Source organism: Dama dama, chromosome 12 (assembly GCF_033118175.1).
Source record: "Dama dama isolate Ldn47 chromosome 12, ASM3311817v1, whole genome shotgun sequence".
Taxonomy (NCBI): domain Eukaryota; kingdom Metazoa; phylum Chordata; class Mammalia; order Artiodactyla; family Cervidae; genus Dama; species Dama dama.
The window spans coordinates 18,735,887-18,749,569 of NC_083692.1; the positions used below are offsets into that span (position 1 = coordinate 18,735,887).

Below are 13,683 nucleotides of genomic sequence, written 5' to 3' on the forward strand. Positions count from 1 at the left end.
CATCAGTCCTTCCAATGAATATTCAGGGTTGATTTCCTTTAGGATTGACTGGTTTGATCTCCTTGCAGTCCAAAGGACTCTCAAGAGTGTTCTCCAGCACCACAGTTCGAAGACATCAGTTCTTCAGCACTCAGCCTTTTGTATTGTCCAGCTCTCACATCCATACATGACTACTGGAAAAACCATAGCTTTGACTAGGTGGACCTTGGTTGTCAAAGTAATGTCTCTGCTTTTTAATATGCTAAGTTTGTCATTGCTTTTCTTCCAAGGAGCAAGCATCTTTTAATTTCATGGCTGACGTCACTGTTTGAAGTGATTTTGGAGCCCAAGAAAATAAAGTCTTTCACAGTTTCCATCATTTCCCCACCTATTTGCCATGAAGTGATGGGACTGAATCCATAATCTTTGTTTTTTGAATGTTGAGTTTTGAGACAGCTTTTTTCACTCTCCTCTAGGGTTTCCCTGAGGGCTTTCCATCTGGTAAAGACTGACTGTAATGCAGGAAACCTGGCTTCTATCCCTGGGTTGGGAAGATCCCCTGGAGAAAGAAATGGCAATCCACTCCAGTATTCTTTTTTTTTTCACTCCAGTATTCTTGACTGGAAAATCCCATGGACAGAGGAGCTTGGCAGGCTACAGTCCACAGGGTCACAAAGAGTCAGACACAGCTGAGCGAGTAACACTTTCACTTTTCACCTTCATCAAGAGGCTCTTTAATTCCTCTTTGCTTTCTGCCATAAAGTAGTGTCATCTGCATATCTGAGGTTATTGATATTTCTCCCCAAAATCTTGTTTCCAGCTTGTGCTCCATCCATCCTGGCATTTTGCATGATGTACTCTGCATATAAATTAAATAAGCAGGGTAACAATATACAGCTTTGATGTACCCCTTTCCCAATTTGGAACCAGTCCATTGTTCCATGTCTAGTTCTAACTGCTGCTTCTTGACCTGCATACAGGTTTCACAGGAGGGCGGTCAGGTGGTCTAGTATTCCCATCTCTTCTAAGAATTTTCCACAGTTTGTTGTGATCCACACAGTCAAAGACTTTGGCATAGTCATTGAAGCAGAAGTTTTTCTGGAATTCTCTTGCTTCTTCTATGATCCAATGGATGTTGGCAATTTGATCTCTGATTCTTCTGCCTTTTCTAAATCCACCTTGTACATCTGGAAGTTCTCAGTTCTCATATGGTTGATGCCTAGCTTGAAGAATTTTGAGCATTACTTTGCTAGCATGTGAATGAAATGAGTGCAACTGTGCAGTAATTTGAACATTTTATGGCATTGCCCTTCTTTGGGATTGGAATGAAAACTGATCTCTTCTAGTCCTGTGGCCACTGCTGAGTTTTCCAAATTTGCCAGCATATTGAGTGCAGCACTTTCACAGCATCATCTTTTAGGATTTGAAATAGCTCAACTGGAATTCCATCACCTCCACTAGTTTTGTTTGTAGTGATGCTTCCTAAGGCCCACTGACTTCGGACTCCAGGATATCTGGCTCCAGGTGAGTGATCACACCATGGTGGTTATCTGGGCCATGATCTTTTTTGCATAGTATTTCTGTGTATTCTTGGCACCTCTTCTATCTTCTGCTTCTATTAGGTCCATACAATTTCTGTACTTTATTGTGCCCATCTTTGCATGAAATGTTCCCTTGGTATCTCTAATTTTCTTGAAGAGATTTCTAGTCTTTCCCATTCTATTGTTTTCCTCTATTTGCATTGATCACTGAGGAAGGCTTTCTTATCTCTCCTTGCTATTCTCTGGAACTCTGCTTTCAGATGGGTATATTTTCCCTCTTCTCCTTTGCCTTTAGCTTCTCTTCTTTTCTCAGCTATTTGTAAGCCCTCCTCAAACAACCATTTTGCCTGCTTGCATTTCTTGGTGATGGTTTTGATCACCGCCTCATGTACAATGTTACGTACAAACCTTCGTCCATAGTTCTTCAGGCACTCTATCAGATCTAATCCTTTGAATTTATTTGTCACTTCTGCTGGGACCAGTCCAACCACAAAATGACCTGAGGGAGTGGTGCCGCAGAATAATAAGGAAAAATAAGACTCAGAAATAAAGTGTGGATCAGGAGCTGATGCCATTTGCAGGCAAAAGCCCAGATCCTAATCCTTGCATGCCTTTTATTGTTAACTTCTACTTCCTTACTACTTCTTCATGTTCTAGAGATATCTGTTCTTTACAATCTCGGATCAGGGATAAAGATATACAATGCACAGTCCTTGTGGCTCAGACAGTAAAGCATCTGCCTGCAGTGCAGGAGACCTGGGTTCGATCCCTGGGTTAGGAAGATCCCCTGGAGGAGGAAATGGGAACCCACTCCAGTATTCTGCCTAGAGAATTCCATGGACAGAGGAGCCTGGTAGGCTAAAGTCCATGGGGTCGCAAAGAGTTGGACATGACTGAGCGACTTCACGTCACTTCAGTGTCAAACCTTCAGGCCTTTCATGACTTTGTTTAGCCCTTCGGCTAGTGACACCCTTTCCCAGCAACTCCCTCAAGGCTCTGGTTACCGGAACAGTCACTAATGGCTTTCCATCAGTCACATCAGTACTTCAACATCTTGTTTTCAAGATATCTTTCCACAATGTACTTTTTACTATTCCCAGCCCTTCACCTAGGGGTGATGAGAAAGTCATTTTTATTTTTCAAAGAGGCCCTGTTAATTATAGTACAGGGCTGTGCATAGCATATTCCCTACAACTTCCACTGTATAATCATAAGAGTTTGATTTAGGTCATACCTGAATTGCCTAGTGGCTTTCCCTACTTTCTTCAATTTAAGTCTGAATTTTGCAATAAGGAGTTCGTGATCTGAGCCACAGTCAACTCCCAGTCTTGCTTTTGCTGACCATAGAGAGCTTCTCCATCTTCGGCTACAAGGAATATAGTCAATCTGTTGACCACCTGGTGATGTCCATGTGTAGAGTCGTCTCTTGTGTTATTGGAAGAGGATGTTTGCTATGACCAGTGCATTCTCTTGTCAAAACTCTCTTAGTCTTTGCCTTGCTTCATTCTGTACTCCAAGGCCAAACTTGACTGTCATTCCAGGTATCTCTTGACTTCCTAATTTGCATTCCAGTCCCCTATGATGGACATCTTTTTTTGTGTGTGTGTTAGTTCTAGGTCTTGTAGGTCTTCATAGACCCATTCAACTTCAGCTTCTTTGGCATTAGTGGTTGGGGCATACACTTGGATTACTGTGATATTGAATGTTTGCCTTGGAAGTGAACTGAGATCATTCTGTTGTTTTTGAGACTGCACCCAGGTTCTGCACTTTAGACTTTTTTGTTGACTGAGGGCTACTCGATTTCTTCTAAGGGGGTTCTTGCCCATAGTAGTAGATATAATGGTCCTCTGAATTAAATTTGCCCATTCCTGTCCATTTTAGTTCACTGATTTCTAAAATGCCAATGTTCACTTATGCCATCTTCTGTTTGACCACTTCCAATTTACCTTGATTCATGGACCTAACATTCCAGGTTCCTATGCAGTATTGTTCTTTACAGCATCGGACTTTACTTTTCACCAACAGTCACATCCACAACTGGGCATTGTTTCTGCTTTGGCTTAGGCTCTTCATGCCTTCTAGAGCTATTTCTCCACTCTTCTCCAGTAGCATACTGAACACCTACCAACCTGGGGGGTTTGTCTTTCAACATCATATATTTTTGCCTTTTCATATTGTTCTTAGAGCTAACTGGTCACATATAATCAACTCTGAGGGGAAAGTCACCAAATATCTTTAGTGTAGGGCATTTCAATGCTACTTTATCAGTAAGAAATAAATGGAGGTGGAGGGCTGTCCCTACACCTAATTCTTTAGTATGCAGAGATGTTAAGTCATCATCCTCATATTTAGCTTCTGGTGTTACCTTGGCCCTTACCCTCCCAGCCACTTGCTTTATAACTTCTTTCTATGATGTCCCATCCCAAAGGCATCTCTAGGGTAGTAGAACCACCCAGGAGTGAGTTAAAGCAGAGGCTTCAAGGATTCAAATTACAGAAAATTATATTACACAATAAATACACTCAACACATATTTTTAAACAACTGGTCAAAACTAGGTAACTTCTAAGAAACCCTTCTTTTCATTGTTGTTGTTCAGTTGCTAAGTTGTGGCTGACTCTTCGCGACTCCATGAACTGCGGCACGCTGGGCTTCTTTTCATTAGTTAAGGTCTAATGGGCATTTGCTTGAATAGACTCAGATTGGTGAAAGACTTAGTGTGTGCTCAGCAAACCAAGTGATGTGTCTCAGAAAAATATTCTTGCACTCACAGAAGAGCCTTTGCTCTGGTCTCATAACTCTAGATAGTGCCCAGTACAAGGCAATGGATTGAGACAGACGGATCCCAGTCCTTCCCAGTAGGAAGTTAATAGGAACAGATGGTATGGAGAGGAAATCTGATTTGACAGTTATAATCTGACTTCCAAAGATGAAGTCCCCCAAATCTGCTGGTGTTAAGGCATTCCTCTAGGTAGCCAAGTTTCAAGATTGAAAATTTAGACAATAAAGAAAGAATAAGTATTAATATATCATGTATCATAAACTGTTTGGCTTACAACAAATGCTTTTTTGATAAAGGATTCAATTTTATTTTGTAAAGTATCCTTTGAATTTTAAATTCAAAATTTGTAAAGGGTACTTTCTCAGTAAGGAAGAGATTAAAGTCTAGGTCCTTGGTCATAAAAGCAAAGCTCTGCATTTATAAAATAAAAGCAAAGCTTAAGATATTATGTTGATGCTCCCAAACCTCAGAGTGGGGTTCAGAGACAAGAATGAAGCAGAGTCCATTCCTTAAAGGACTTCAGTGGGCAAGTTCCCAAGCTTCAGATATGGTCAAAAAGTGTTAAGTCGCTCAGTCGTGTCTCTTTGTGACCCCATGCACTGTAGCCCACTAGGTTGCTCTGTCCATGGATTTTCCAGGCAAGAATTCTGGAGTGGGTTGCCCTTTCCTTCTCCAGGGGATATATCTGACCCAGGGATCGAACCTGGGTCTCTCATATTGCAGGCAGACTCTTTACTGTCTGAATCACTAGGGAGCCAGATATGGTCAGTTAGGGCCCAAAGAGTGTATGGGACTCTCAGTGGAACAAAAGCTCAGTCCTCAAAACCAGAACTCAAGGCCAAATCTAGGCCAGCAGTTGAGACTTGAGCAGGCACTTATATTTTTCCTGCTTAAGGTTAAGTTTGGTCCTACAGAGAAGATCAGGGTTTAGCCTATATACACTGGGAAAAGTTCAGGGGAGAAAGGGATGGACCCACTAGTTTAGAAAGTAGGGTTGCTAGGGCTGAGAACCTGGTAGGACCTGACAAGGAGTCAGAAATGCTTGCTTTGTTACAAAAAGTTTCCTAGGTGCTCTGGAAAACCCAACACATGTTGTATGAATAGGATTGTTTTTTTTTAAATAAGATGGTTTTATTTATTTTTAATTTATTTTCTTATTTTTGGCTGTGCTGGGTCTTCATTGCTACACACAGGCTTTCTCTAGCTGTGGCAAGGCGGGGCTACTGTCTAGTTGGGGTGCACAGGCTTCTCATTTGTGGTACTTTCTCTTGTTGCAGAGCATGGCCTTTAGAGTGTTTGGGCTTCAGGAGTTGTGGCACGTGGGCTTAGTTGTACTGTATGTAGCATGTGGAATCTTCCTGGAGCCGAGATTGAAACCATGTGCCCTGCAGATTCTTAACCACTGGACTACCAGGGAAATCCAGGATTTTTATTAATATACAGTCTATGATTACAGTGTTACAATTTGCTGGGCCTGACAGATTTTTTACCATTGAGATGTTTATGGAAGAAAGTTTGAATTTGCTGCCAGGCATCTGCTTGTGCTTTTGAGTGAGCCTTTGGCTCACCTCCATAGAATACTGGTTGGCCCAAAACTGCATGCACAGAGGCTCTACTAAGAGGAAAATAAGGTGGGTCAATACAATGGCCACTTCCTGGATAGTAGATTATCTGGGGTCTGTCTTTCCCATGGGCTTGTAACCGTTCAGAGGCTATACGAGCATAGACTTCACTCTTCCAGTTATGATCATCCATGCTAACAATAAACAGGAAGGGCCCCTGGGCCTTTTCTAATGGAATAAGACTTTGGTGGTTCGTTTTCTCCAGTGGGTTTTCCCAAATATCCACAAAATTTAAAAAGCCTGACTCAGTGATTGTATGTTTTTTTAGGTCATAGCTGAGCTCAGGAATAATCATATCTTTGTAACGCAGAGGAGCTATTGTGTTGGCCACGCAGGCATTAATAACTACAGTGGCTGTGATGCCCTTCAAGAAAGAGGCCATTGAGAGACACAGGTCACCTCCTTTGGAGAAGCCAAGAAGCCCAACACCAGGGCCTTTCACCTGATGAAAAGAGAGAGAGAGAGAGAACAAGTTTAGAATTCATAAATGGAGAATTTAACTGTGATTTTACATTCTCTAGGCAGCTTTCTGAAATGTCATTTGCTTTCTGTTCTTATGCAACAGTCCACAAAGTTCAAATGTATTTTCTAATGAGCAAATCAATTAATTTCCTAGTACACAGGGCCTCCACTAACATTTATGGCAACTGGGTCAAGAGTACACACAGAGGCCCATATACCCTATACCTAAATACTTTAAAAAGTTACAAATATTTAAGTTAAATAAAATATATTTTTCCTGTAACCTTGATAAACACACCTCCATAACAAGTTATAAGGTCGGGTTCAAATTTTATATCTTGGACCTCCTTGAAGTTCTGTACTGGAACATGGCATGGGGGGAGCACCAGCCCCTGCCCCAGTCTCTGGTTTTTAGCCAGCTCTCCTTCTCTTCCCATCCCTGGCTCCATCATGTACCTTAACAGCCCCCTTACACATGGACACCCCAGCCTATATGTTTAAGACCTAGGCATATTCCCATTAATGGACCCAGAGAAGCGGCATAGGGCCTAGAAGCAAGATCAGAGCTGGTTGGCATATAATTCTGGGCTTCCAGATCTAAAGGGCATGGTGGGAGGGGCACATGGTTTCCAGGTAGACACTTTCCCTTGGTCCCTCAAACTCCACACCCTGTGGGCAGGAATGCAGCCAAAGGAAGGCCAGAGAGTGGTCATCTAAAACAAAAGGCTCCCAGTAGAAGCCTGATAGTATGTATTAGTCTCTTGTTCCTGGGGCCTTATAACCCATAAGTAAACCATCAGTTCATGATCATCTAGGTTTAGCAGCTTTGTTGAGACCAGTCCCTGAATTCTAACAGAGTTAGACCTTGCAGTACCTCTTATTCCTTAACATTAGAATGTTTGAGTTTCTTTAAGTCTAGATAGTAGCAAAGAGTATGTATTCCATTCCATTTATAATAATTCCAAACTGTTTTAATTAACTTTTTCAGTCTCAGATAAGAACTTTATCTACAAAACCATGATGCAGTTAACACACTTAACAAAATTAATGATTCCTTCACATCATCAAATACAAATGCCTTTATTCAAATGTCACTGATTCCTTCAAAAATCTCTTTATAGGCAAACTTTTCTCCTCTATACATTTACATTAATTTTCTTTTGCGGGGGGTTGGGGGGAGGCACATGCAGGATCTTAGTTCCCTGACCAGAGATCACACCTCTGGCCCCTGCAGTATAAGTGCAAGTGGACCACCACTGGATCACCAGGGAAGAACCTACATTAATCTTATAAATGAGAAAAATTGAATCCCAGAGAGGGCACCTCCTTTATTCAGGATGATAAGGCCACTTGGTAGTAGGCCCAGAACCAGAACTTAAGGTTAGTGACTTTTAAGTCCAACTCTTTGAATTCTGATCAAGAACTAAAGGGAACTAAACAGTTGAGCCACAGGGGATTGGAGAGAGAGAGGTAGACATGAAAACAATAATCCTGACAACTTTTGAATAAGCCTTTGTCTCTCATGCCATATTTCCAGCCCTGGGTGTCCTGGTAGAGCTTTTGGATCCAGCCCTGTGTTGGCTTCACCCGCTCTGCTCTGCATTCAGGCAAGCACCAGAACCCACCTTTGGATGCTGTAGCATGAAGTCCACGGCTTCTTCAAAATACTCCAGGCACACATCATTCAGATGTTCAGGGAGGTCTTCGAATCTGAAATAAGCCAGGGCAAGCACAGCAAAACCATGTCCGGCCAGGAGGCTGGCCCTGTATTCACAAAGGCCACCACTACTTCCAAACAGGTCGAGGATTCCAGGGAAGGGTTTGCTGCCTGGAGAGCACCACAAATCATAAGGCTTTTAGGCCCTAAGAAGATATTCTTGCGTTTCAGAATTTGGCCCACAAAAAGGAGTTTTTAAGGCAAGGAAGGTTGGGGATGAAGTGGGGGTGTTAAGGTGGACTCTTTTCACTTTTTATTAATAAACTTAGGGGAGAAGGGAGGAGGAACAAAATGCCTTATTTTCTCCAGAATTTTTCACATATTTGCAAAAAACAATAATGATAATATAAACCAAGTTAGAAATAACAGCATGAAATATACATTTCTACCAAATTTTCCTTAAAAAAAAAAAAAAAAAAAAAACCCCGAGAATGCTTTGACAGCTGTAAAACACTCTACATATACAGGGGATTATTAGAATATACTCCCCAATTCCTTTTGCTCCCTGCTCCAGCCTTAAAGAATGCCATCCCTAAATGTGCCCTGTTCTCACTGGCCCCTGAAAATGGTGTACACTATTCTCCTCCCCTCGCCACCTTTTTTGACCTGGTTGATTCAGCAGTCTTCAAATTTAAGTTTAGATCTCCATTCCTGGTAGCTTTCCCAACCTCCCCCACCAACCCCCTCAGGCTGAGTTGAATTAGGTAGCCTTTCATTTGTTCCCACCAGCACCCTGGGCCTACAAGTCCCATATCATAGCACTTACCATTCATAGATCCAAGTATAGTTGCCTATATACTCTATTTGGTGTGAGGTACAGTGAGGCCCACGTCTGACTTTGCTAGCTACTGTATGTAGCATAATCCTTGATTTAATATATATTTGTTAAATGACTGAACTTTTCTACATTGTTTACATAAAGTCTTTGAGTCAGAACACAGTAAATTTTAAGTGGGCCACAGTAGTACTAAAATAGTTAACAGTTGACTTAATTGAAATATCATGGCCGGGCAGTGAAAATTTTTTTTTAAAAACTGAAAGTCTTTAGGAGATTCTTATTGAATCAGTCAGCATGATTTATTGAGATCGTATTATATCCCTGTGTAAGCCTCTGGGATATGTAAGTCACAATTCCAGCCCCAGGAGTTCATAGTTGAGTGGGCAGCAACCAGTTAAAGTTGTAAATTGCTAAAGAACTGTAAGAATAAAGTAGGGCTTCCTGTTTTGGAGAATTATTACAGAATTCAGTTTAGGGATTCGGTGAACAGTGGCAGCGCCAGCATTTATATATAGTAGGGGTTTCAGTCAGGAATTTGGTTGGAAGAGGTGGGTCAGCTGTCCGGTTTGCAGACCACTTTTACCTAGCAAGCATCTTGTTTTTACTTAGACTAGGGTTTCTAACCTTAGCACTATAGATACTTTGAGCAAGATAATTCTAGTTGTGGGGTTGACCTGTGCATTGTGGGTGTTTCGCACCGTATCTGGCCTCTACCCACTACCCACTAGGTGCCAATAGCCCCCCACCCTCAGTTGTGATAAGCAAAAATGTCTCCAGATATTGCCAGATACCCTTGGAGTGGGGCAAATCATCCAGGTTGAGGACCACTGACAGATGGTTTATGACAGGAGGAGGGGACCTGCAAGGAGTTTGTTTGTTTTTCAGTAAGTTTGATGTGAAAGAAAGCAAAAATCATTCTTGCACATCAGCAGAAGTCATTGCCTAATATTAGTATTAATATCTGAGATACAGCTGCGTGGCTGGCACATAAGCAGCGTAAATGTCCTTTCTGAGTGGGCTGAATGAACTTTTAGCATACAGCTAAGGGAGTGGAAGTACCTGCAGGCAGTGCCCTGAAATTTAGAGGAGAAACTGCCACCCAGAATTCACGGTAGTCTCTGGAGCTTGGGGGCGAGTTTGGAGAAGTTCCACAACCACAGGTTCCGTAGGCAGGCAAGGGGCCGCCCAGGGTCTCGGTTCTACACCCAGCTTTCCACAACAGCCTGGGAAGGGAGCGGCTCACCTGGCGGCAGGAAGAGCGAGGCGCGCACCCGGCCCGCGCGCACCGGCTCGCGCCGCACCCCGGGCGCCAGGAAGTCGCGCTCGTGCACCGCCCGGCCCAGGAGCAGCTGGGTCCCGGGCTCGTGACCGTCGAGCACCTCCAGCTCCACGGCGAAGGGCGTCTGCACGTCCCGCTTCACCAGGCGCAGCAAGGGCTTCTCGGGCTCCAGAGCCCAGAAGAGCCCCATGGGCTCGAGCCCCGTGAAGCTGCCGCCCAGCGCGGGCGCGCGCTCCAGGTCCAGCAGGCCGGCGGCGTCGGCGCAGTAGCGCGCGTGGGCCCTGAAGAGCGCGCCCCTCTCGTCGCGCAGGGCCGCGCACAGCGTGACCGGCTGCCCCGGGGCCAGGCCGCGCACGACGATGCGCACGGGCTCGTCCCAGCGGCAGCGGCCCGCCGGCTCCAGCGTCACCGTCACAGCCATCCAGATCCCGACGGAAAAGGCGTGGCCCGTCAGAGTGAAGGGCAGGGCCCGACGTCTCTCCAACTCCCTAAAAGGGCGCCGCAGTTGGAACCTTTGAGTTACTCCAGTTGGTGGTCGTAGGGACACTTGCTAAGCTGCTTTGTGAGGTCTCCTGGAGCACGTGCGGTCCGCTACTGCCTGAGTGGAAGACCGTGGCTGCTAAAGCGAAAGTTACCGTTAATTATTAATCCTGCAGTCCAGGGTTCGGTTTAGTCGCTCAGTCGTGTCCAACTCTGCAACCCCATGAACCGCAGCACGCCAGGCCTGTTTGTCCATCACCAACTCCCGGAATCCACCCAAACCCACATCCATTGAGTTAGTGATGCCATCCAGCCATCTCATCCTCTGTCGTCCTCTGCTCCTCCTGCCCTCAGTCTTTCCCAGCATCAGGGTCTTTTCAAATGAGTCAGCTCTTCGCATCCCGTGCCCAAAGTATTGGGAGTTTCAGCTTCAACATCAGTCCTTCCAATGAATATTCAGGACTGATCTCCTTTAGGATGGACTGGTTGGATCTCCTTGCAGTCCAAGGGACTCTCAAGAGTCTTCTCCAACACCACAGCTCAAAAGCATCAATTCCTCAGCGCTCAGCTTTCTTTATAGTCCAACTCTCACATCCATACATTACCACTGGAAAAACCATAGCCTTGACTAGGTGGACCTTTGTTGACAAAGTAATGTCTCTGCTTTTTCATGTGCTATCTAGGTTGGTCATAACTTTCCTTCCAAGGAGTAAGCGTCTTTTACTTTCATGACTGCAATCACCATCTGCAGTGATTTTGGAGCCCCCCAAAATAAAGTTTGCCATGTTTCCACTGTTTCCCCATCTATTTGCCATGAAGTGATGGGACCAAATGCCATGATATTAGTTTTCTGAATGTTGAGCTTTAAGCCAACTTTTTCACTCTCCTCTTTCACTTTCATCAAGAGGCTCTTTAGTTCTTCTTCACTTTCTGCCATAAGGGTGGTGTCATCTGCATATCTGAGGTTATTGATATTTCTCCCGGCAATCTTGATTCCAGCTTGTGCTTCTTCCAGCCCAGCGTTTCTCATGATTACTCTGCATAAAAGTTAAATAAGTAGGGTGACAATATACAGCCTTGGTGTACTCCTTTTCCTATTTGGAACCAGTCTGTTGGCCCATGTCCAGTTCTAACTGTTGCTTTCTGACCTGCATACAGATTTCTCAAGAGGCAGGTCAAATGGTCTGGTATTCCCATCTCTTGAAAAATTTTCCAGTTTATTGTGATCCACACAGTCAAAGGCTTTGGCATAGTCAATAAAGCAGAAATAGATGTTTTTTTGGGACTCTTGCTTTTTCGATGATCCAGCGGATGTTGCCAATTTGATCTCTGGTTCCTCTGCCTTTTCTAAAACCAGCTTGAACATCTGGAAGTTCACGGTGGTTCACGTATTGCTGAAGCCTGGCTTGGAGAATTTTTTTTTTTTTGGCTTGGGGAATTTTAAGCTAGTGTGTGTTCAGTTCAGTTCAGTTGCTCAGTCATGTCCGACTCTTTGCAACCCCATGAATCGCAGCACGCCAGGCCTCCCTGTCCATCACCAACTCCCAGAGTTTACTCAAACTCATGTCCATCGACTTGGTGATGCCATCCAGCCATCTCATCCTCTCTCGCCCCTTCTCCTCCTGCCCCCAATCCCTCCCAGCATCAGGGTCTTTTCCAATGAGTCAACTCTTAGCATCAGGTGGCCAAAGTATTGGACTTTCAGCTTCGGCATCAGTCCTTCCAATGAACACCCAGGACTGATCTCCTTTAGGATGGACTGGTTGGATCTCCTTGCAGTCCAAGGGACTCTCAAGAGTCTTCTCCAACACCACAGCTCAAAAGCATCAGTTCCTCAGCACTCAGCTTTCTTTATAGTCCAACTCTCACATCCATACATGACCACTGGAAAAACCATAGCCTTGACCAGATGGACCTTTGTTGGCAAAGTAATGTCTCTGCTTTTTAATATGCTATCTAGGTTGGTCATAACTTTCCTTCCAAGGAGTAAGCGTCTTTTAATTTCATGGCTGCAGTCACCATCCGCAGTGATTTTGGAGCCCCAAAAAATAAAGTCTGACACTGTTTCTACTGTCTCCCCATCTATTTCCCATGAAGTGATGGGACCAGATACCATGATCTTAGTTTTCTGAATGTTAAGCGTTAAGCCAACTTTTTCACTCTCCTCTTTCACTTTCATCAAGAGGCTTTTTAGTTCCTCTTCACTCTCTGCCATAAGGGTGGTGTCATCTGCCTATCTGAGGTGATTGATATTTCTCCCGGCAATCTTGATTCCAGCTTGTGCTTCTTCCACCCCAGCGTTTCTCATGATGTACTCTGCATATAAGTTAAATAAGCAGGGTGACAATATATAGCCTTGACTTACTCCTTTATGAGTACAATTGTGTGGTAGTTTGAGCATTCTTTGGCATTGCTTTTCTTTGGGATTGGAATGAAAACCGACCTTTTCCAGTCCTGTGGCCACTGCTGAGTTTTCCAAATTTGCTGACATATTGAGTGCAGCACTTTCACAGCATCATCTTTTAGCATTTGAAATAGCTCAACTGGAATTCCATCACCCCACTAGCTTTGTTTGTAGTGATGCTTCCTAAGGCCCACTTGACTTCACATTCCAGGATGTCTGGCTCTAAGTGAGTCATCACACCATCATGATTATCTGGGTCATGAAGATCTTTTTTGTATAGTTCTGTATATTCTAGCCACCTCTTCTTGATATCTTCTGCTTCTGTTAGGTCCCTACCATTTCTGTCCTCTATTGAGCCCATCTTTGTTCCCTTGGTATCTCTAATTTTCTTGAAGCAGTCCAGGGTGGTGAGTGTCAAAATAGAGGAACAAAGACTGCCGAGAGCTAAGGGACTGAGAAAGATACTGGCAGTTCCAAGAAGCATTTAAGTATTAAAAAGCGTCCCAGGTGATTGTAACTCAGGGGATCTGTTGGAAACATAGTCCTAATCCTACTCTTGTCCCTCAGTCCTTTTACCAAGAACCCATAGTGGCTTCCAGAGCAGGTAGGTATTTATGGAGTGTGACCTTCCTGGGTTCCA

At 44.0% G+C, this 13,683-nt stretch overlaps 1 protein-coding gene across 2 annotated transcripts; it reads right to left on the minus strand.

The window, feature by feature from the left end:
• Nucleotides 1-5,716: 5,716 nt before the first annotated feature.
• ACOT6 (acyl-CoA thioesterase 6) lies at nucleotides 5,717-10,766 on the minus strand. 2 transcript variants are annotated; one of them, XM_061156696.1, is made up of 3 exons: nucleotides 10,124-10,766; nucleotides 8,011-8,213; nucleotides 5,717-6,365 (listed from the first exon to the last, which is right to left on the minus strand). In XM_061156696.1, exons 1-3 carry the CDS (start codon nucleotides 10,578-10,580, stop codon nucleotides 5,760-5,762), a joined length of 1,266 nt encoding a protein of 421 aa, XP_061012679.1. In that variant the 5' UTR covers nucleotides 10,581-10,766; the 3' UTR covers nucleotides 5,717-5,759. The 2 variants fall into 2 exon arrangements, with proteins under 2 accessions (XP_061012679.1, XP_061012680.1); XM_061156697.1 differs by having other exon boundaries at nucleotides 8,011-8,095; nucleotides 10,124-10,171.
• Between the last annotated feature and the right edge of the window lie 2,917 nt (nucleotides 10,767-13,683).